At 42.0% G+C, this 24,966-nt stretch overlaps 1 protein-coding gene across 2 annotated transcripts in view; it reads left to right on the top strand.

Moving 5' to 3' along the window:
* LOC135706736 (ras-related and estrogen-regulated growth inhibitor-like) overlaps nucleotides 1–24,966 on the top strand; it is a 161,872-nt gene that overhangs the window by 132,826 nt on the left and 4,080 nt on the right. Inside the window, exon 2 of one of the 2 annotated variants that reach the window (XM_065228390.1) lies at nucleotides 1,957–2,336. In XM_065228390.1, coding sequence (XP_065084462.1) covers nucleotides 2,276–2,336 — 61 coding nt within the window. In that variant the 5' untranslated portion in view covers nucleotides 1,957–2,275. Of the gene's footprint in view, nucleotides 1–1,885; nucleotides 2,337–24,966 lie in introns of those variants that run through there. The other variant, XM_065228391.1, reaches the window with a different exon arrangement.

Raw genomic sequence — 24,966 nt, 5'->3', positions numbered from 1 at the left:
GCAGGTGTTCCGCAAGGGAGTCTGCTGGGACCACTGCTTTACAGCATCTACACGTCGGACATCCCTCCTCTAGGAGACGGTTGCGTGTTCTTCCTGTTCGCAGATGACACCGCGATAGCCGTCAAGGGTAGGATGCCTCGTGAAATTACGAACAAGCTCCAACGATGCCTTGACACCTTTACTGATTATGCCACCACGTGGAAAATCAAAATCAACGCCTCGAAAACCCAAGCGATCATGTTCCTTCACAGACTGATGTTACTTATCTCGGGATGCTGTTCGATGAGAAGCTCCTGTTCCGCTCGCACATAGAGAAAACCCTAGTTAAGTGCTCCGCCTTGGTTAGGTGTTTGTATCCGCTCATTTGCCGCAGATCCCGCCTCTCAAGGCAAAACAAACTGGCTGTCTACAAAAAGATCATAGCCCCCGCAATCTTCTATGCCGCCCCGGTGTGGGAATCGTGCGCTCAGACCCACAGGAACAAAATCCAGGTTGCACAGAATAGAGTGTTGAGGATGATCCTAGATCGTCCATTCGACACAAGAATAGCAGACCTCCATCAAGAGGCAGAAATTCCCAAAGTAGATTCCAAAATTGAGGATATGATAACCAAATTTATCCAAAAATGCAATCTTTCTGAACATGCTTTAATAAGCAATTTGTACATAGTAGGTTAAGTGTATATAGTAGAGTAGGTTAGTTTTAAGCTGTAAATAGTAGTATTAAGTTGTTTCTCTTAAAATTCTAAAAACAAAACAAACCAATCCCACCAAAGTGGTCGACCGTGTACTAAGTCTAGGACTGATTCTGTAAAACAAATTTTGAATTTTGCCCACACCTAAAGATGAAGAAAGCAATTAAATCACTTAGTAAAATGTATATGGTAATCATCCAAGTTAAAAAAAGCGAACTGAATTCAGTTACCTTTTGACCGGCCACTAGTAAGCATCAGCAGCAGAAGAAAGCAAACCTTTGTAAAGAAAAGCAGTAGAGAATAAAAGTAGTTACTAGCGTAGCCGTCGAGGTTTAAATAGTTACCCAGCACACATCCCTGGTTCGGAGCAAGTGTTGAACCCCACCCCCCAGCTCTTTTCAGAGCTCAAAGAGTTTGATTTAGATCGACGCTTGCCTCCTCCACCAATCATTGCCGATAAAGTCCACTGCCGAAAGGGAAAGTGCCTTCCCAGACCGAACAGGCCCATCGCTAAAACATCTGATATTTATCAATTTTATCTAGATGAACGCGTTATTGGGACGTTACTAATGGATATTTTTGGTTGCTATTGAAAATTTAGTCGATTGCTGAATTTATGTATCGGCCCAAATTAGAGACACTTAGGCCGACATTACCTGTATTTCCCCTATATTCAGAGAAGTCTATCAATATTCATTAAAATTCAGGGAAATACAAGGAACATTTTTGTATTTTAGGGAATAGCAATACCGAATTGTCCAAACCATGTTCCAACTTATGGATAAGTGCAAGAAGGAATCGATTAGTTGGTATAAATTCAAAATTAAAAAGCTTAAATAAGACTTCGAAGTTGGTAATCAAACCTCTGCATATTACAGATTCCAATCTCACAAACATGATATGCTTCAACAATTCAGTGTACGCATTTAGTGGCTCAAATTTACTAAAGGCACATGGCTTGGGCAAATCTTTGTTGAACTAAATTTTATTACAATTAGCTAAGTGAAAGGCTCAATAATTCGCCCACTTGGTCCAATCAATTAACCATTAATGTAAAATTCGTGTGTAGCAACCGTTCGACATAAGCGAACCCATACAATTACCATCAAATTAACGTATCTCATATCGCCAAATATTTCGCCTCCCCCCGCTAAAAATCATGATCTCATTAATGTATTTTTTTTTTTATTTTGCGCTTCCGCGGGGAATGGCGTCAACGACGGACTGCCGCCACTGCAATTCCCTTTTTCCTCCCATTTTAGCTGGCTGCGTTCGGAGACACCTCGCATGTGAATCAATAAAAAAAATCCCAACCAGGAAAAAGTGCAACAAGAGACTCATTAAAAGCAAACACAGCCTGCTGCTGGTGATAAGTGTGTGCAAATGTGAGCGAAAAAAAAGGTGCATTTAGTTTGCGGACACACCGAGAGAAAACCGAAGTCGTGACGGGACGTGAAAAACGAAAGTAGTCCGATGTTCCCTCCTGGAGGAATTCGCAAGACACTGGCATCCAGTCGCTCCCAAACTGAGTCCTGATGTGAGTTGGCAGATCCATCACGACGTGTGCGTGTGAAACAAAAAATGACAAATCTAAACAAACTCAAAGTGGTCGTCATTGGCAGCTCCAAAGTGGGAAAATCAGGTAAGTCCACGGCGTCGTCAAGTTTTATTGTTATTGATATCGTTATGGCGCACGGGCAAGGTCGTCAGTTGTGATGGTGATTGCAGTTGAATTGTTTTATTGGAATTTAATTGCTGTTCGGTAGCGAGTTTGAAGCCTTGACGATGTCCAATTAGGATTCCGTATGAAGGGAATGTTGGCCGCACGAGTAGTACGTGTCTGATGGATGATATTTGCATTGACCTAGTTTTACCTATTGGAAGATGAGCCACGTCTTCTTTTTCTTATTCGCATTTCAAACTTATTGCTTATCACATATTAGCTTATTGTGTGCTCTCAATTTATTGTTCTAAATGCAATTCAACAGTTATTATTTGAAAATTTTCGATGCCAATGTGAATTGTGAAGAAATTAATCTAGTTATAAAAAGTTCTGTAAATGCCGAAGAAGTGATGACGAGCCCGTTGAGGTTCTGGGAACGCCATCGAAGTTTTCAAAATTTGTGGGAACACTGTTGACTTTCTGGAAACACTTTTAAAGTCCTTGTTACCCCAATGAGCTTGAGAAATTTAATTAAAATTACGAGGATTTTAGAAGCTATAGAATTTTTCCTAAAATTATAGGAACTTTCCTGGAGTTATGCGAAGAAATTTTCGTGGATGAACTTTCTTCTTCTTCTTATTCGCATTTCAAGCTTATTGCTTAGCGCATATTAGCTTATTGCGTGCTCTCAACATAGTGTTCTAAATGCACTTCCACAGTTATTAATTGAGAGCTTTCGATGCCAATACCAATGCATGAATTTGTATATTGTGTGGCAAGCACAATGATACTCTATGCCCAGGGAAGTCGAGAAAATTTCCAACCCGAAAGATTCCCTCGACCGGACCGGGAATCGAACCCGCCGCATCCGGCTTGGTAATACCGTGCCTTTACTGACTAGGCTATGAGGCCCCTACGTGGATGAACTTGCCAGAACTTAAAGTTCGTCCCTGAAGTTTTGGGGAGAAGTTCCCTCAAATTTTCGGAAGAACCCCAAAAAACAATTTGAGCTGAATAAAAGCTGAATAAGCAATTTTTCAGCTGAAGAAGCATATTTTTGCCTGAATAAGCTCTTATTCTGCTTCCAATGTTTGTTGGGACTCCCTTCAAGTTCTGATAATAAATTCCCTCAAGTTCTGGGAAGAACTTCCCGCATGTTCTGGAATGAACTTCATGCAAGCTCTTGGAAGAACATCCTTAAAGTTGTAGGAAGAATTTTCTAAAGTTTAGTGAGGAATTTTTCTGAAGTTCTGTGAACAAGTTTCCCTAGCACCACACTTGGTGCAAAATGGTTGAGGCAACTTTTATGTGACTTATTTTAGTCACAATCAACTTGGGTTTCTAAAGTTCTGAGAAGAGTTTTGGGAAGAAATTTCCTCAAGTTCTGGGATGAGCTTCCCTTATGTTCTGGGAAGAACTTTCCTAAAGGTCTGGCAAGAACATCCCTGAAGTCATGGGAAAATTCTCCTCAAGTTCTAGGAAGAACTTCTTAAAAATTCTAGGAAGAACTTCCGTAAAGTTCTCTGAAGGATTTATTTAAAGTTCTAGGAAGAAGTTCTTCTCAAGTTCTGGGAAGAACTGCCCTGGAATTGAGGGAAGTAGGTTCCTGAACTTCTAGGAAGGGATTTTCTGAGATTTTGCGAAGAACTCTTTTAAAGCGCTGGGAAGAATTTCCCTTAAGTTCAGGGAAGAGCTTCTCTAATGTTCTGGGAAGAAGTTCCAAGAAGTTTTTCGAAAAACTTCCCTCAAGCTTTTACTGGCGGAAGAACTTTTCTAAAAGAACTACCCAATATGTTTGGTAGAACTTCCCTATACAGGGTGAGGAATAATTATTCGTTGTTACTAATTTAGTCGTAACTTTATTGCTTTTGTATTGAATTACAACATATTTATGGGAAATGTAGGTACACCAACATAGTTTATGATACTCACAACAATTTCTCAAAATGTGTTCCTTTGACTCGTACACACGCCTTCAACCTCTTAGGGATATTATCGACGATGGACGTTAGTTCCTCCACAGATATTGCATCCCAGACTTTTGTCAAACTTGCTTTCAGATGATCTAAAGATATGTGTGACTTAGTACAGGCTCAGGACTCAAGAATAGACCAGACGGAATAGTCCATTGGATTTAAATCAGAAGAGTTTGAAAGCCATTCATCTTTTGTCAAATATCTACGAAAAGATTTGCTACAAAGCTCCAGCGTCTTGTTCGCTCCATGCGATGGTACCGAATCCTGTTGAAATGTCCAATCTTTGTTTCGGGCGTACGTGCCCAAGGTGCAACTGTGTCCGTCAGCAGCTTCTGGTAGACTATTTGGTTGATTTTGACGATTTTTCGATAAATATTAACTGGAAACTGGAAACTGGATGATGTGATCTGGCAACATTCGTACGGTTAGAAGAACCCTTTGGCAATAGCTGGCGATCGTTTTGGTGGTTGTGGTATTGCTCAACAGAGAAAATCTTCTCATCGATAAATAAAGTCGTGCGATGCCGTCCATTGCCGAAATCCTTCAATAAAATCTTGGATTTTTGCTACCGATTCCTTTTCATCCTGTCATTTAGGTAATGGTTCTTCGAAAATTTGCAAGAATCCTAAATCCTTGCTTAGAATAGTTCGTACTGACTTTGGGTCGATTTTCAATGATTCTGTCATTTTTCGGACAGACCGTCTAGAATCTCGATTAATCCTAAGACGAAGTATGTTCCGGTTCTGAGGGGTTTTCGCACTTCTTTTTCTGCCTCTTCCTGAACGGTCCTCCAAATTTCCGAGTTCATGGTACCATTTTACAGCCTCCCGAACTGTTTGCGAAGGCATTTGCAATGTTTTTGCAATACGTGCCGGACGAATTCCTTGTTTATAAAGCTTAATTACCGCACTTCGTAGTGGACTGGACTTCATTACGGCAAAACACGTGAACCGATTCAAACGAAACTATAAACGGTTATGTATCAAGGTTTCAATTGGTAGAGGTGTGCTCATTTCAGCATCTGTCAAATTCGAGCTATACACTGAGAGAAAAAACTCGGATAATTTTTCCTCACCCTGTAGTTCTGAGAAAAACTGCCTTGAAGATATGGAAAGAATTTTTCTTATGTTCTGAAAACATTTTCCCTAAAGCTCTTGGAAGAACTTTCCAATAGTTTTGAAAAGATACATGGAAGTACATGGAAAAACTTCCCTGAAAAACACGTCCCTGGAGCTCTGGGAAGAGATTTTCTGAAGTTCTGAGTAGAACTTTATGAAGATCTGGGAAGAACTTCTTTCAAGTTCTGGAAAGAACATCCATCACGTTAAGTTTTGGGGAGAAAATCTCTGAAGTTCTGAATTAAACCTCCTGGGAAGTGCTTCTTTGAAGTTTTGAGAAGAACCTTCCTGAAGTTTTGAGCAGAATTTTTTTGGTATTCTTGGAAGAACATCCCTAAAGTTTTGAGAAGAACTTCCCTCAAGTTTTGGGAAGAACTTCACGGAGAACAAATTATAGCAGACGCAATTATTTTTCCGGTCAAAATAACTATATTGTTCAATTGTTTTAGAGATAACCCGAAACTATAGTTGATTAGACTATATATAGAGGGCAACAACTATAGTCCATAGTTGGCTCCTCGGTTGGCTCAACTATATTTTTCAGTAGATGAACAAACGTCACACTTCAAAATACAACTATGCTTTAGTTGATTCAAGAAAACTATTGTTAGGGAAGCAACATTTTACAATGTTTATTCAACGAACTGCTCTTCATTATCGACATATTAAGGAGGTTTGTTTTGCTGCTTTATCGATCTCAAAAACACAACTGCAAAATCATAAAAAAAAGTGAACAAGAACATTCAACTTAGATTTGAACCGCGTTTATCTGCGAGAGCCAGCTATCTTATCGCCTGCTCTACGCATCACAAGTTAAAAGTATGTGGATTTATGATGATCAATTGAAACCAAATTATATAAATAAATTACATTTGACGGTTGTTATAATTGATCAAAGATAAAGTTGAATTGAGTATAAGATGAACAGTTGGATCTATTAGGTAGATATGATTAAGTTGACGGTCAAATTAATGTTGTAATAGCTATAGGTTTCTTTCAAACAACAATATTTTTCCATGTGAAAGTAACTATTAGGATTGTTATCTTAACTTAACGAATTTGTTCTCCGTGTTTTCTCAAGTTCTGGGCTGAGCTTCCCTTAAGTTCCCGGAAGAACTTTCCTACTGGTCTGGGAAGAACATCCCTGAAGTTGCTAGAAAATTTTCCTGTAATTCTAGGAAGACCTTCCTTAAAGTTCTAGGAAGAACTTCTTGGAAGTTCTCTGAAGGATTTCTTCTAAGTTCTGGGAAGAAGTTCTACTCAAGTTTTGGGAAAAACTTCCCTGGAATAGTGAGAAGTAGTTCCCAGAACTTCTAGAAAGGGCTTATCTGAGATTTTGTGGAAGAGCTTTACTAAAGCACTGGGAAGCATATCCCTTAAGTTCAGGAAAGAGCCTCCCTAAAGTTCTGTGAAGAAGTTCCAAGAAGTTTTGAGAAAAACTTCCCTCCAGTTCTGCGAAGATTTTACTGGAGTTTCGGGAAGAACTTTTCTAAATAAAACTTTTGCGATGTTCTAGAAAGAACTTCCCAATAGGTTTGGTAGAACTTCCCTAAAGGTCTGAGGAAAACTTCACTGAAGATATGGGCAGAATTTTTCTTATGTTCTTAAAACATTTTCATTAAAGCTCTTGCAAGAACTTTCCAATAGTTTTGGAAAGATCGTACATCGAAGTACATGGAAAAACTTCCCTGGGAAAAACATCCCTGGAGCTCTGGGAAGAGATTTTCTGAAGTTCTGAGTAGAACTTTATGAAGATCTGGGAAGAACTTGTTTCAAGCTCTGCAAAGAACTTCCGTCACGTTAAGTTTTGGGAATAACATCTCTGAAGCTCTGTATAAAACTTCCTGAGAAGAGCTTCTATGAAGTTTTGAGAAGAACCTCCCTGAAGTTTTGTGCAGAATTTCCTGGTATTCTAGGAAGAACATCCCTAAACTTTTGAGAAGAACTTCCGTCATGTTTTGGGAATAACTTTCCTCAAGTTCTGGGATAAGCTTCCCATAAGAACTTTTGCAAAGTTCTAGAAAGAATTTCCCAATATGTTTTGTAGAACTTCCCTTAAGTTCTGAGAAAAACTTCCCTGAAGATATGGGCAGAATTTTTCTTATGTTCTGAAATCATTTTCCCTAAAGCTCTTGAAAGAACTTTCTAATAGTTTTGGAAAGATCGTACATCGAAGTATATGGAAAAACTTCTCTGGGATACACGACCCTGAAGCTCTGGGAAGAGATTTTCTAAAGTTCTGAGTAGAACTTTATGAAGATCAGGGAAGAACTTATTTCAAGTTCTGCAAAGAACTTCCATCACGTTAAGTTTTGGGAAGAACATCTCTGAAGTTCTGAATAAAACTTCCTGGGAAGAGCTTCTTTTAAGTTTTGAGAAGAACCTCCCTGAAGTTTTGGGCAGAATTTCTTTGGTATTCTAGGAAGAACATCCTTAAAGTTTTGAGAAGAACTTTTTTCAAGTTAAGCTCTGAGAAGAACTTTCCTAAAGAACAGAGGAACATCCTTGAAGTTGTGATAAAATTATCTTGTAATTCTAGGAAGACCTTCCTCAAAGTTCTAGGAAGAACTTCCTGGATGTTCTCTGAAGGATTTCTGTAAAGTTCTGAGAAGAAGTTCTTCTCAAGTTCTTGGAAAAACTTCCATGGAATTGTGGAAAGTAGATCCCTGAACTTCTAGGAAGGGTTTTTCCGAGATTTTGTGGAAGAACTTCCCTAAAGCACTGGGAAGAATATATCTTAAGCACAGGGAAGAGCTTCTATCAAGTTCTGGGAAGAAGTTCCTTTTGAGAAAAACTTCCCTCGAGTTCTGGGAAGATTTTACTGGCGCTCCGGGAAGAACTTTTCTAAAGGTCAGAGAAAAACTTTTGTGAAGTTATAGAAAGAGCTTCCTTATATGCTTTTGAAGAACTTAAAGTCCTGAGCAAAACTTCCCTGGAGATATGGGAAGAATTTTTCTGAAGTACTGGAAAAATCTTCCCTAAAGCTCTAAGAAGAATTTTCCTATAGTTTTGGAAAATACATCCCTAAATTTTATGGAAAAACTTCCCTGGAGCTCTGGGTTCAGTTCTTGAAAAACCTGTTCTAAAATTCTGAGAAGATCTTCCCTTCAGTTCTGGGAAAAACTTACCTCAATTTGTGGATAGTACTTTTCTCGAGATCTGGGAAGATTTTGCTAGAAGTTTATTTCAGGATATTTTTGCAAGTCATCAGGTAGGTTTTATTCTGAAGGTCTTTCACTGCCAAGGAATTCAAAAAGCGTCTCTCAGATAAAACAATCAGATCAGAAATTATTTCAAAAACCTTCAAAAGTCCTGGATAGAACTTCCATCAAGTTTTGGGAAGAACATCTCTGAAGTTCCTTGATGAAACTTCCCTGGAGTTCTGGGAAGAACTTTTCTGAAGTTTTGTGAAGAACTTTTCTGAAGTTTTGTGAAGAACTTCTTTGAAGTTTTGGAAAGAACTTCCTTGGTATTCTGGAAAGAACATCCCTTGAGTCCTGGGAAGAATTTTCCTGAAGCTCTGGGAAAAACTTTTCTGAAATTCTGGGAAAAACTTGCCTCAAATTGTGGATAAAACTATTCTAGAGTTCTGGGAGGCATTTTCCCGAAGCTTATTTCAGGATATTTATGACTTCATCAGATTGAGCAGGTTTTATTCTGAAGATTTACAACTTTCCAGGAATAGCAGCGCCGGTGGCGTAGTGATAAGCGTAATAACCTCTCACCCCAGCAACCCTGTGTTCAATCAATAGGAAGGGTCCAGGTGTGGGAGCTGCCTCCCTGGCGTCGGTAGCGTTGGTGCTCAGCACGGAAAACAAAATCGACGGAAAATAAATCAAGGAAAAAAACTGTCCAGAAATTCAAATACCGTGCCGATTCAAATTTCGGACACTTAAACTCGAATTTCGGACACTTTTAAAAGTTGATTATCTCGGTCGAATATGATCCACATGTCTTGTAAATTTTAAATTTTTTTGACTAGTGCCCTCCACGATCATCTAACATTATTACTTTGTTTCTAACTGGATGTAATATTTAATTAAAAATGAAAGTGTCCGAAATTTGAATCGTCCGAAATTTGAATCGGAACGGTATCATCTTCAAGATATCAAGTATTATTCTGAAGATCTTCAAATGTCCAACAACTTTAATCAAGCCTCTCTGATTATCACTCATGATACTAGGATGATCAGAAACTATTTCAAAAACCAACAGATGATGATGTCAAGTCCTCAGGTTGATCCGGATTTATTTTAAGTTCGAAGACTTCCCTGTTACTTGCAGAGATTTCCTTAAGTTCACAGAATGTCCTGGTGGAAGCAAACTTTACTGAAGTTCTCATTATTTTCATGAAGTTCGGCGTCTTTACTAAAGTTGGCAGAATACATTTGAAATTTTGCAGAATTTTCCAGAAATTTGCAGACTTTCAGTGCGTACATTTATTTAAAGTTCGCAGACTTCACAGAAGTTCCCAGATTTTACCTGAAAATTTCCTGAAATTTGCTGATTTTTCCTGGCGTTCTTGAAATATTTCTGAACTTTTCAAACCATTCCAGAAGTTTGCTGAAATTTTCTGAAGTTCTCAGACTTCACTGAATTATACTGTCAGGAGGAGTTCCCTGGTACCCTTAGAGAGGTGCCTAATGGCGTTACGCACCAGTGTGCCGTTTACTTGCGATTTTAGCTGTTCAAACTAACGGGGTTCTACGGTACTCTCTGTTTCCTGGCTTGTCCTGGTGAAAGGTCAAACCTTTCAAATCTCTGAACTTGTGTAAGGATTTCTATTGTAAGAGTTAATTTTAGACCAACAGTTGAAAGAGGCGGAAGAACCAAACGTAAACAATGGCTTTAAACGTAAATTCCTCGAGAATCAAAGCACATCCAAGCAATCTAACACCATCATCTGATAGAGCAAACTTCCTTTATCGTTTTGATTCTCGAGAATTTTGTTTACGTTTGGTTGTTCCGCCTATTTCAATTTGAATGCTTGCCATGAAAAGCTCTATTGGGCTACTGTCTTAGACCAAGCTTTTAATGACTACACGACGAATGAGAACGACCCAAATTTTAGTTTAGTTAACTCATAAATCACATAAAGGGCAGGAATTCAGCGATGAATAATTATTGTCCAGGAAAAATTTCCCGAATATGAGAACAGTAAAGATTGGATTCAGTCAGTCTATTTGTACTACTCCTAGACTGAGTAAAATTTTCGTAAATTTTCCTCATTTTCCGGCAGATTTTTTTAAGTTTTCCACAGGAAACCATGAGGCAAATTTACTTATCGCTGAGCTCCTGCACTTTTGGCGATTACGAGTGAACTGAACTCAAATTTGGATCGTTCTCATTCGCCGTGTATATCCAACATACACCGCACTGGTCCAAATCTTCAAATTGAGCTCAAACGTAATTTCATACTGTTAGTGAAACTCTTCAAGGAAACCGCCACGCAGCCGTTGCATTCAGATGTAGACATTCCACGGTACCGCAACTTCAAGGCCATGACATCCGCGGCAAGAGTTCGCTCATTAGAGTCAAATAGATGCATTTCCCGCTTCTTCTTGCATCCATCGGCTTCTGCCAATTGGCAGACAAATGCATCTTGATATGTACATAGGTACAACATGGTTGCACGAATGTCTGTTGACTGAGCTCTCGTCCCCCCGCATTCAATCACGCCTGTACGCGATGCAGTTATTTTTGTCGTTAATTTTAATTATTATGATCGTCGAGATCCTCACCATCCCCTTCCACCCATAGCACCGAAGTCCGCTATTTTGAGTCAAAACTAAACCGTTAACTAGCAAATAAAACCGCACCCTCCCATCCGGCCTCCCCTCCCAAATCCAGTTGCGCACTTCACAGCTTGATTCGTTAACGCAAACAACCAGACGGGACGAGGCCAAGCCCGCGATGTCCGTTGCTGATTTAGTGGGCGAGTGACCCGTAATTAGGTTATTACATTACAATAAACATTTGATAGCGGTGGCCAATAAAATGAATGGGGAATAAGACTGAACCCTGGTGGACGATGGTTGGAAAATCTACAAACGATCAATCGCAGAGGCGGGGGTGCCCAGTTGCAAACGAGGAGCAAATTGAATGAGGCATCCCGAAGACAGAGCGCGGAGATGTTGTCAAACGATAATAATAAAAGAAAACGGACACTTAACGGAGAGGAAAAGTTGTGCAGCATTTTTGCGTCTCCGTGGAGGGCTTCAACGTCGATCAGCCTCGGTGTTAGTCAGAGTTAGTACATATCTTAGATGATGATCAAGCGTTGGCAGTTGGCAGTTGGATGGATGCTGCGATTGACGGAGTAGGTATGTGGATATGGGGGTTAGACCATGTGATTACCGTGTGTGTGTGTGTTTGTGTGTGTTTGTGGAAGGTAGTCGAAAGGCAATTGCTGACAGATTGTTGACTTAATTGACGCCAACAGCGCGCGGAAGGTGATGGGTTGGATTCGATTGAACATGTTGCCAACCGTAGGTAAAGGTCATGGTTGGCTTATTTTCACATTTGCACGATCAGTTGAACGATTTCAAGCTCATGGACGAATGTGCGGGATCTGTGTATGTAATTCCATTTGATCGTTAGTATCAGAATCGGACAACACTTTCCAACACACGTATGATCGGTGACCACAATGCATTTCCTTTCAATCCTCAAATATTCCTGTAGTTATCATAAACTTTTTAGAGTGTTCATGGTAAAAAGGTCACTACCACTTTTCAAATTCACTCGGAGCTCTCTAACGCTCCTTAAACTAATCTCAAGTCTTGTATTTTTTGACGTAGGATTACGTCTGTCGGCAACATATTGGAGGTGAAATTTCAAAAAACCAAAATGGACCGCATTACGAAAAGTGGTCAAGTTTTGACCACATATAACTCTGTCAATAGCGGATGGATTTTAATTCTAAACAAGCCAATCGATTAGAAATGTTGCTACGAAATCTGCTAAATTGAACACTTTATTATTTTTCAATAGGTTACTACTGAAAATTACACAAATGTCCAACTGTTGCAATAGTGATCGAAATTATCACCGATTGCCTGCAAAAAGCGCATTCCCTAACACAGATTTCAACATCGAATTCGATCCTGTCTCCCTGAACGGTGCTTATTCAATCACCGTGTGTGGTGGTATCCGGTCGGTGGTCAGCAGCAGCAGCCCACATGAGCGTCCATTCACCGAAGAAGGAGGAAGAAGCCTCACCGCTACTGATCGGGATCCATCTTCGTGAGTCACATGGGGCCATCTATGCCAAGCGCGTCACCCTCGTTACAAACAACATACAGCTCAGCTCGCCAGCCTCATCCATGTTGAACACCCTAATAGCGCAGCATTACTCAACCATCACGACAAAACGATCCTTTTCAGGACCACCATATATTTAGTAAAGAGTATTTTTTTGACATTTGTCAAGGTCATCAATCGGATGTCAGTTCCCATATCTTTAAATCTAACATGCCATATATTGTTAAGCCAACATTGGGGGTGCAATTTCAGAATCCAAAGTCGGTCGTGGCATGAAAGCGGTCTGATTGTGATCCAGAGATGATGGATTTCAATTCTAATTAATACGAAAATCGATAGGAATCGCAAATCGATCGTGAATATCTGGAAAAATTTTAGCAAGAAATTCATCCAATCAATTTTTTTATCTATTGAATAAATCTAAAGTTTGGTGCGTTTTGCGCACGAAAATGTATTTTGACATCAGAAAACGAGGCGTTTCCGTGATGGGAAAAGTGGTTTCCCTAACACAGTCGCCGAATATTGATTCCAAGCACTGAGCATGCCGGACCGTACCTATCTCTATGCCTTTTGATGCAAATTTTAAGCCCCTCCTATTAAGAGAATTATGCCAAGAAAAACTCTTAATGACTAAATAACTCAAATTTGCATCAAAAAGCATAAACCTAGGTACAGTCCGGTAGGCTCAAGTTCTGTGATTGATGGGTTTTTCCTAATACATATTTCATTTTTGCACCGCTTTCATCTCCAAGAACATCGAGGACAAATTTCCACAGCATTATTCTAAACTGGCTTCCAAACTTTCAATTTAACGGTCCTTTTCAGGACCACAAATTACTGATAAAAGAGTTAACTAAAGAGTAAGAGCTTGTATGCAAGACATATCGTTCAGGATTGCCTTGTACAACATGGACATCGACAGAGCACCTCACAAACGGAACTCTCAAATTGCTTCCGAATTTCAACCTATCAAACTTTTTCACTGATAATGAGTTAAGAAATCAATTTAATACATAGGGGAAATGCAGGTAATATCGGCCTAAGTGTCCCTAATTTGGGCCCATACATAAATACAGTAATCGACTAAATTTTCAATAGCAACCAAAAATATCCATTAGTAACGTCCCAATAACGTATTCATCTAGATAAAATTGATAAATAAAGGGTGATACGGTCAAAATTTGGTCAAGGGAAAACGCGTGTAAATCGGTAAAATCGTTTATTTAAAAAATCAAATTAAATTTCTTTTTCAAGTTCAATTAGTATACAATTCAGGAAAAATATTCAGTTAGGCTTCCGCTTTTCCAAATCCGAATTGCCGGGCCTTACGCTTGACCCCTGCCATCAGATTTTGTACAGCCACCTTGTCCACCTTCTTCGCCGCAGAAAGCCAGTTTGCCTTGAACTGCTGCTCGCCCTTAGCAGTTTTGTTGGTCTTCTTTAGGTTCCGCTTGACAATAGCCCAGTATTTCTCAATTGGGCGGAGCTCTGGCATGTTGGGAGGGTTCTTGTCCTTGGGAACCACCTGCACGTTGTTGGCGGCGTACCACTCCATGGCCTTTTTACCGCAATGGCAAGATGCCAAATCCGGCCAAAACAGTACGGAACAACCGTGTTTCTTCAGGAAAGGCAGCAGACGTTTATTCAAACACTCTTTCACGTAAATTTCTTGGTTGACAGTCCCGGAAGCTACGAAAATGCTGCTTTTCAAGCCACAGGTACAGATGGCTTGCCAAACCAGATATTTCTTTGCGAACTTTGACAGTTTCATGTGCTTGAAAACATCTGCTACCTTTCCCCTTCCTTTTGCCGTATAAAACTCCTGTCCCGGAAGCTGCTTGTAGTCGGCTTTGACGTAGGTTTCGTCGTCCATTACCACGCAGTCAAACTTCGTCAGCATCGTCGTGTGCAGCCTCCGGGATCGCGCTTTGGCCGTCGTATTTTGTTTATCATCGCGATTTGGAGTCACTACCTTCTTGTAAGTCGATAGTCCGGCTCGTTTTTTGGCTCGATGCACGGTTGTAGACGATACACCCAGCTTATTTGCGGCATCTCGGAGAGAAAGGTTAAGTTTTCGCTTGAAACTACCGGCAACTCTCTTTGTCGTCTCACCGGCTTCCGGTTTTCGATTTCCCCCCGATCCAGACTTCCTGGCTGTCGACAAACGTTCCCCAAACACTTTAATTACATTTGTAACGGTTGATTTGGCAACTTTTAGCGATTTTGCCAACTTTGCGTGCGAGTAGCTCGGATTTTCGCGATGCGCGAGCAAAATTTTGATACGCTGCTCTTCTTGCTTGGACGGCATTTTGACAACTGAAGAGTGAATTCCAAAATCAAAATAGGAGCAACATTCTACACACACACACCTTCAAAATGAGGGGTGTTCAGGTTTTTTAAATGCAAAATTGAAAGAAATACGTCAAGTTGATATTGACCAAATTTTGACCGTATCACCCTTTAGCAGATTTTAGCGATGGGCCCAATATTAGATCCATAGGCCAACATTAGAGACATTTGCCCTTCTATACTTTTGCTGTGACATCAAAACTACCGTTTCGTTTTCGAGTTTTTTTTTTATTTATTCAAAGGGGGGATGTTTCTCAGATTCTTAAACTATGTTAATCATCGATCGAGTTTCCACTAGCTGCAATTACGGCCTCCATACGCTTTCGGAATGCACGGCAGGTTTTAATAATGTAGTCTGAATCCATTTCTCACCAGGTACGGGTCAATGTTTGTCTGAGGCTTGCTGTACTCGGGTGGCGTTTAGAACAGGCCTTGGCCTTCATGACGCGCCAAATTGAGTAATCCAGCGGATTAAAATCGGGGCTGGATGGCGGCCACATATCCTTCGCCCAGAACGGAAAATGTTCCTGCAACCACTTCTGAGTGCGGTTCTAGGTGTGGCACGGAGCCCCATCTTGTTAAAATACAACATTTGGCTTCGGACCGTACTGTTCTTTGATCCACGGAAGAACATACTTACTTAAAATCCCGATGTAGACCTCATGGCCCTCTTTGCGAACTTGTCGGCAAACACGAACTTGAATCTTCCCGGCACATCCCCACGTCCAGTCGCGATGCAAAACTTTTGACCGGGAAGCTGCCTAAAATCGAGTTTGACGTATGTTTCGTCATCGATCAAAGTGCAGCCCTTGTGTTTCGTCAAAACACGGTCGTAAAAGAGCCTTGCAAGCTTTTTGGCCACGGAATTCTGCTTCATTTGTCGGTTCGGATGTTTACTGGCTTTGTACGACTTGTATCCTTCCCTGGCAAGGATGTTCCACACCGTTTGAAAGTTGGCGTTGTACCTTCTGGTCACATCTCGGATCGAAACACCGGGGTTGGCTTTAACGCTCATCAACACCTTGCTGGGCAGCTGACGATCCCTGGTTCCTGTTTTTTTTTTTTTTCGTAGGTTCGTTAGGGTTTGTTTGCCGGTTTTGAGCACTCGACAAACTGTTGTTTTCGGCATCCAGCTTGGAACAAGACCACTCCAGATTTTCCACGTGTTTGTGCACAATATTTTTTCTTCTTTCTGAACGACTACTTTGATCAAACTTGCACCAGTTGTTCTCTATAGAAGTGTGTACATAAACCACTGTCAAAGATTTTCGATTCCCAACACTAGAGGCATGCTAGCGGCGCGCGAGGGGCGTACCAATTTACTTTTAGTCAACTTTTATGACGTTATCGTACTGACCGAAACGTGGCTTCGAAACGACGTGAGGGCTGATGACAGCGGCATAGCGACAAAGCGGTACAGCGGAAAATGCGCAATGTACGAAAATCGCGCTAACCGCTTTATCGCTGCCCCGTTTCCGCATTCCTTCCCACAATGCATGTGCGCACAATCTATTTATTTCTCCTCTTCCTCTGCATGCTGTACGTGTAGAAAGGTCATTAGAAGGTCTTCTAAATAATTAATCAATCTGAAATCTTGTAAAAATATCCAAGGGCCTTGAAATTCTTCGAAGCTCGGTGATCGTGTCTGAATTTGCATTAACTTAAAAAAATGTGGAAGTGTGGAAATGTGAATATCAGGAGAACTGCGGGAGCTTAAGGAAAGTTCCGTGAATCTTAGGGTAGTCCAGGCAACTCTAATTTATTGAGAAGTTAAAAGAACTTCTGGGGGAGTAAAGATATCTTTAGGGAAGTTCCGACTAGCGGGAAAGTTTAAAGATCTCCAGGAGAATATTTGGACAACTTCGTACATTTCAGGAAAATGTTGAAAACTTCATCGAAGATCTAGAGTAGTTTTTAGGAGAACTTCTGAGTAGTTCTGAGAAGAATTTCAAAGTAGTTCTGACGAGAACTTCAAAGTAGTTCTGAGGAGTAGTTCAAAGTAGTTCTGACGAGAACTTCAAAGTAGTTCTGAGGAGAACTTCTGAGAAATTCTGAGGAGAATTTCAGAGTAGTTCTGATGAGAACTTCAGAGTATTTCTGTAGAGAATTTCAGGGAACTTCCGAGAACTCCAGAGAAGGAAATTTTTGATTGTTCCCCGGAAGCACCCCGAACATGTATGGCCAGTGTGGTCCTGAGTACTTAATATGGTCTACAATGTTCTTATATTTGAATCTACATATAGTTTGGTGTGTCACATGAAGATGTAGGTTCAAGATTCACTTCTCCGGGGGCATCCGGAACATGTGTGGATCTGGCCAACGTGGTCTTCAGCAGGCATGAAAAATCATGTACATTCATTTCATACATTCATTTACATTCATTTGCCTCTAACTTTTTTCATCAACAGCATTCCGCAAAATAATGTATGAAGTTTTTGTAGGGTTTGTTATTAGCTACAACTTTTGCTCATAAATCAAATCTGTATCTCTTATGCATCACGAACTAGAGCGGGCAGAACTTGTTACTGTTTTTCAGTGAATGTAAAATCCATTTACTGAAAAACAGTAGTGGCTTCTGTTCGCTCTGGTTTGTCATGCATCAGAGATACGGATTTGACTTATAAACAAAAGTTGTAGCTAATAACAAAACTTACAAAAGCTCTACACATCATTTTGCAGAATGCTGTTGATGAAAAAAGTTAGAGGCAAATGAACGTAAATGGATGCACGAAATAAATGCAAATGATTTTCCATGCCTGGTCTTCAGTACTTAATATGGTCACCAATGGTCATATTTTTGAATTATCATGTAATTTGATGTGTCGCATATGTTGGTTCAAGAAGAATCTGACTTTTTAGCTCAGCTCTGGTACTGTCTTCGGTCCTCAGCTAATCGATGCACCCCTGGAAACATATGAAAATCCACGAACCCCCTATTTTATCTGTCAAACTTTCATAGCGAATCAAAACAAACATAGTGTAGTACTAGAATTTCGACTAGATTGTCAAACGGATTTCAGTGTATTGGAAAATTTGCGATTGCCGCTATGTCGCTATCATTGTGTTCAGCCCTTAATGCTGAGCTGTCATCTTTTTTTTTTTTTTATTAATTTATTTATTTGATAAGGCTCAACCGAATTAACTTAACAGAGCCGAGGATTAATGGTTACTATACAATACATCTTAAAGCTATAGTCAAAAGGTACAACACAATAAACACTTTATCTTCCGCTATCCAAAAAGCCTCCTCCATCAGAACTGGAGCCGCTTCCAGTAGTTTCATTGTATGGCAAATTGTTGTACGCCAACGAGGGTCAGAGTGCGTCCATTGCAGCAATGGACGCAAAACGTGGTCAGCACTCACACACTCATCACGAAACGGTTGCTTTCCAAAGTCGACGACGCATCGACCGAAAGAACTGCTGATGAAGAACAATGAGGAGGACCACACAATGGTTGCTGCCGAGTAAACAGACGATCGCGTAGCACACATCGAGAGTGGTCTGCTTTTGTCGACAGCCGAGTGAACACTGAGCTGTCATCTAATTACAACATTTACCGATGCGAGCGCAGTAGCACTACTAGCCATTTCCAAAGAGGAGGTGCCCATTGCTGTGAATAGATCTATGTCTAGCGCTTTTGCTCAACTCGACAGAGACAGCACACTCGAACAAGTTGCTGTTTAACTGTCCCTCCCAACTAAATCTGTCTATGTGTGTGGAATCTACTTGAGGACCAACAGCGAACCTGAATTTTACCCTATGGCCGTCACCACAAACCGTTTGTTTTTCGTTTGGCCATACGAATCTCCATATAAAGTGATCCCGATATTCCAACAAACCTCGATTTCGATTCCAATCGATGCGATTATAATGCCATTATAGAAGGTCTACGTCTGCTGAACTGGGATGAAATCTTTGTCGATCTCAATGTCAGCGCAGCAGGTACCGTTACCACACGGCGAATGAGAACGACCCAAATTTGAGTTTAGTTCACTCATAATCGCCAAAAGTGCAGGAACTCAGCGATGAGTAAAATTTGTCTCATGTTTTCCCAGAATTTTCCAGGGAAAAATTACAGAATTTGAGAAAAGTAAAGATTGGATTCACTCAGTCTATTGGTACTTCTCTGAGACTGAATAAAATTTTCGTAAATTTTCTCATTTTCCGGCAGCTTTTTTAGGTTTTCCACAGGAAACCATGAGACAAATTTACTCATCGCTGAGTTCCTGCACTTTTGGCGATTATGAGTGAACTAAACTCAATTTTGGGTCGTTCTCATTCGCCGTGCACATTCTATGACGTGATTTTCTGGATCTTAAGCAGGCACATACCGCTCCGCAGAACTTTCTCTCTCATCGCTAGGACAATCAACCGTCATTGAACTGCAGAAAACAGGATCATTCTTCGTAGACTCGTAACTGAATACGTAGATTGCGTCTCTTCCTCTTTCAGGGAATATATCTTCCGAATGGAATCCTCTTCTTTCTGGCGCTTTTCAAAAGCAGGAAAGTCACTCAGCCGTTCCCATCAGAAATGACATTCGATGGCGGAACGAATCACAACATCGTAGCCGATTCGTAGGTTCAGTCGAACTCTTTGCGGATTATTTGAAATCAGTGTAAAATGATGTCCCTCCGGTAGACGTTTCCCATTCAGATGTCACCAATGCGCTGAATTCCGTAGATCCCTCAAAAGGTCCTGGATCGGATAAACTACCTCCCGTGTTTATTCGTAGATGTGCTGAAGTACAGGTGGTCCGTTTGTTGGTTAATCAACCTTTCACGATCGGAAGCTGTCTTCCCGGATGCATGGAAGTCGTTTGCGGTAACACCCATACACAAGGCCGGAAACATGCATAGCGTTGAGAACTACCGACCTATTTCTATTCTTTGCTGTTTGGCAAAGACGCTCGAGCTTTTGATTTACGATAGAATGTATGTACACTGCTGCTAAACCCATAATTTCTCAATATCAGCATGACCTTGTGAAGAATCGTTCTACCGCTACGAACCTGATAGAAAACGCTATTTATTTATTTATTTGTCTGCATCAACAGGCTGTGTACAGCCCCAATGATGATTTAAGTAACTTATATAGGTAAATCAAAAAATAAAAACTAAGAATAAAACACACAATCATTCACGGTTAACTCTGCTTAGCCACCGAGAAGCTGAACCGCATCCTCGCTCCGGTATACAATACCTACGTACGCATCGTATCCGGCCTCCTACCTTCCACGCCCGCAGACGCCGCTTGTGCAGAAACCGGAGTCCTCCCTTTCCGCTATCGATCTGCTGCAGCCTCTGCCACCAAAGCCGCTGCCCTCGCTGCTAAGACATCCGGGAACGATAGGGTCTTTCTCCTCAACGAGGGGAACAGAGCCCTCCGCACTGCAGCCAACGTAGACCTCCCCCCGGTGGCCAGGGTCCACTGGCATGGAGAGAAAAGTTGGCGATCAAACGTTATCAAAATAGATAAGCGGATTAAGAGAGGATTCCAAGCCGGAGATAACTCTGTAGCGTTGAGGCGCTCCGTTGCAGAACTTCTTAGGTCGGTTTATCCGGGGCACGTTCATCGCTTTACGGACGGATCGCGATCACGGGCCGGAGTGGGACTCGGAGTGGCAGGACCAAACACCGCAACAAGTCAAAGTCTTCCGGAGGAGTGTTCCGTTTTTTCCGCAGAAGCCGCTGCTGTTCTTGACGCAGCCATCACTCCTGCAGATCAACCGATCCTTGTGCTAACGGACTCACACAGCGTCATCCAGGCGCTGGAAGCCGAAGCCCCGAGCCACCCCTGGATACAAGCCATTACACGTTTTGCCCCACCCTCAACCGTTTTTACGTGGATTCCCGGACACTGCGGTGTTCCTGGAAACGAGGCAGCGGACAGGCTGGCGGGATCTGGTCCATCCGGACCCCGCTTCACCAGGAACGTACCACTCCTAGACGTCAGGCGTTGGATTGCGATTATCATCATGGAAGCCTGGCAGGAGGAATGGTTTCAGTCACGCACCACCCTCCTGAGAAAAATCAAAGAAACCGTACGACCTTGGCAAGACAGCCACAAGTACAAAGACCAGCGGATTATCTCAAGACTCCGGACCGGCCATGCGAGGATTTCCCACAATTTTGGTGGGACACCCTTCCACAAGGTTTGTCCAATCTGCAGCATCCCTGCCTCGGTGGAACACGTGCTGTGTGTCTGCCCAGAGTTTCAGAGGCTACGCGAACAACACCGACTCCCAGAGAGCATCAGGGAGCTACTTGGCAACGACCCCTCGACGTTGACTGCGCTGATTGCATTCTTGAAGGACGCTCACCTATACAACCAAATCTAGCCCTCTCGTCGTGGGCTGCGCTGTCCGTGTTCTTTCACCTTCCTATTTTCCTGCCGTCGGGGTATCTCTGCCGGACTGGGGCACTGTCTCTTACGGTGGAGCTCTACCTTGTTCGCGCATCCATTCCTCACCACAGTCCCGATGTAACTCCCACTTTACATTAAGTTTTTTTAAATGTTGTCTGTCCCTTTTGGTGGGTAATCAAAGCCAGTTGTACGTTATGTAATGATAGACTGAAACGCTTTCTTTCGAGGCAGGCCCTAAGCCTGACCCTCGATTATCAAATGTGATGAACTAGCCTACGGCTAAAAATCACAAAAATAAAGAAAAAAAAAAAAAAAATTCACGGTTAACTGTGCCAGAAAAGAACGATGAGAAGTACTTCGTAGCAGCTGTCGACGCATATGGAAATCGAAGATGCCCGAGACTCGATTGAACACTCGTTGCAGCCCACCTATTGCACCGTTCATGCCATAGTTTGTGCGCTGAAGTGGCAATCTCAGCATAACGCTGTTACGTAGCGCACGGGGTTGGACGTTAATGTTGACTTGCCCCAAGATTGCACTGCAATCAATTCTACCTTGTAAAGTGTCCGCAATGAACAGGGCCCTAGAGGTGTCTCTTCTAGTTCGGAGAGGCTCCAGATCAATCAGCTGGCAACGACTTTCATAGCTGGGCAGATGAAATGGGTCTCTCCAAGGCAGCTTCCGCAGAGCGAATCGAAGACAACGGCGTTGAACGGACTCAACTCTCTCAGCACCATTGTTGTAGTTTGGACTCCAGACCACAGAACAATATTCCAGAATGGATCGCACCAAGGAACAGTACAGTGACTTCAAACAGTAGATATCGGAGAAATTCTTTGCTATCCTGAAAATAAATCCCAATGTCCTAGACGCCTTGTCGACAACGTACGAGATGTGCTGCTTGTACGTAAGTTGAGAATCCAGAATAACACCCAGATCTTTCACCTGGTTCACACGGTCGATTGCAGTGCCGATAAGTTTGTATTCAAATGTGATTGGTTCTTTCTTTCGAGTAAAAGTGATCACTGAACACTTAGTGGGGTTAACCACCATTCGGTTCAAATTACACCAGCTGGCAAAGGCTTCGAACTGACGTTGAAGGAAGTGACAGTCATCAATCGAGCGGATTCGTAGGTAGATTTTAAGATCGTCTGCATACGATAGTCGTGGGCCTTCGATGACCAAGTTCACGTCATTGAAGTAGAGTAAGAAAATCAATGGTCCCAGGTGACTTCCTTGAGGTATTCCTGACGTAGCTAGATAGATATTGGACCGGTTGTGACCAATGGCAACCATCAGTTGCCGATCAGTGAGACATGAACGAAACCATCGCAAGAGGTTGCCGTTGACCCCAAGTCTATGCAACTTGGCAATCGCGATGGCATGGTTTAGCTTATCGAATGCAGCTGACAAGTCGGTGTATATGACGTCTGTTTGAGTCCTCTCTGCCATGCTTTCCGTAAGATACGATGCCAAACACAGCAGATTTGTGGAAGTAGAACGACCGCAAGTGAAGCCGTGTTGATCACCACTTAGATACTGCTTACAATGAGAGAGTAGAGGCTCCATGATGACTAACTCGAATAACTTCGAAACTGCACTCAACGACGTAATTCCACGATAATTGTCCACATCCCGTTTGCTGCCCTTTTTGTGGATAGGAAACATATGTGTGAATTTCCAACAAGATGGAAATGTACCACTCGAGATGGACAATCGAAATAGGGCATCAGCAAGCTGGCGATATGCTTATTCAGGAATACGGATGGAACGCCATCGGGTCCTGGATTGAAGGACGACTTGAGTTGTGATGCGGCAGTGGAAATCATCTCGACGTTGACATCCATCGCACCCAGTGTTTGACCGTACAGTGGAACATTACTAGCTGCTAGGGTAACGTGTTCGTCAGTTAATCTCTCATTCGTGAAAACACTGGCGAACTTCTCAGAAAAAAGGGACAGATCTGCTGAGGAGTGGAAGCAACTGCTCCATTCAACACCATTGAAGAAGGTAGGCCGGATTCCTTGCGCTGCTCATTTACGTAATTCCAGAATGACTTCGGGTGCGACTTGAGTTTCCTCTGAATCCCTCGTTGATATCGCGAATAGCATCGATGGCTAACTCGCTTGAACTCATAATTGAGCCTAACGTAGTGACGTTTCAGCGAAAGCGTACGATACTTAGTGAATTTTCTTAATGCGGCTCTCTTGGTCGACTTCAACCTACGCAGTTCACTCGTCTGCCAGGGAGGATGAGAAATTTTACGGTGAACTCTTTTCGGAACGTGCCTGTCAATGACATAGGCCAAGACATGTGAAAATGTTTGCGCAGCGGTTTCAACATTATCAGGATCGAGGATGCTCTCCCAATCTATACTAGATAGCACGTTGACGATACTGCGGTGATCGGCTTTCCGGAAATCGTATGACACGGTCGTGGAAATGTCGTCGCTAGCATGGTAAACTCCAGTTTGGAAAACGCTGCCAAGTTGACAGTATTTATGTGGACTTTTCCAAAGCGTTTCATAAAGTGCCTCATGAATTAACTCTGAGAAAGCTCGAAAGGTTGGGATTTCCTAACTGGCTAATAAGGTGGCTATGGTCATACCTACAAGGAAGATCCGCCGAGTCAACTGACTTTGCAACACCATCAAGGCAGTCACCTCGGGCCCTTGATTTTTATTCTTTTCGTTAACGACTTGAGCCACCGACTTAACTCACATCGTCTTATTGTACGCCGACAATCTTAAGATTTATCGAATCGCCATTTCGTTGGCGGATTGTGCTGCTTTACAGCACGACATTGATACCATTGCAAGTTGGTGTGTGTCCAACGGAATGCAGATAAACGAGATGAAGTGTAAAGTTAAAAGTTACAGCAGATCGCAGACGCTTGTGCACTTTGACTATGCAGTTAATGGCATTTTTTTTTTCCTCTGTTCGGGACCTAACACCACTGCGACCAGTAATTTGATCTATTGTAGTATTTCCCTTGTCCTTAGTTTAGTGCATATCGTATTACTCCATCACTATTGAGAAATGATAAAGTATTCTATTTTTTGAAGTTGTCATTCTTGCATTTATCGCAAGGATCCGACTCTAATTGAAAAGTCCTCTCATATGCATCGCTGACGACGTGGGCATTGTAGAAAGAACGTTCCAGGCGGTGGTGGAGCAGTACACCACGAAAATGTGATCTACCCACGTTACGGGGCAGTTAATGGCATTAGATTACTTAGCTTACAGCTAAGACAGATAATTTCTTTTGATAAATTTCCCATGGAAGGTGATTATTTAAGCTTACTTGCAAAAAAAATCTACGCCCTTTGCGAGCGGCCTTCCGGCAGTTAACCGGAACATTCGCCATGGCGGACGAAAACATGCGTGTAGGCATGTTTTTGAGTTCTTTCTTCGTTTTATCCATCAATTCCTCCTCAGTTTTCGCGACAAAATTGTTGGAGTAGATCTTACGCTTCAGGTTGGCCCAGAAATGCTCGATGGGACGCAGCTGGGGGACGTTGGGCGGGTTCGCCGAC

This window comes from Ochlerotatus camptorhynchus, unplaced genomic scaffold, assembly GCF_037179485.1.
Source record: "Ochlerotatus camptorhynchus isolate MF236.1 unplaced genomic scaffold, CSIRO-AGI_Acam_v1.1 ptg000290l, whole genome shotgun sequence".
NCBI lineage: Eukaryota > Metazoa > Arthropoda > Insecta > Diptera > Culicidae > Ochlerotatus > Ochlerotatus camptorhynchus.
This window is presented reverse-complemented; position numbering and strand designations above follow the sequence as displayed.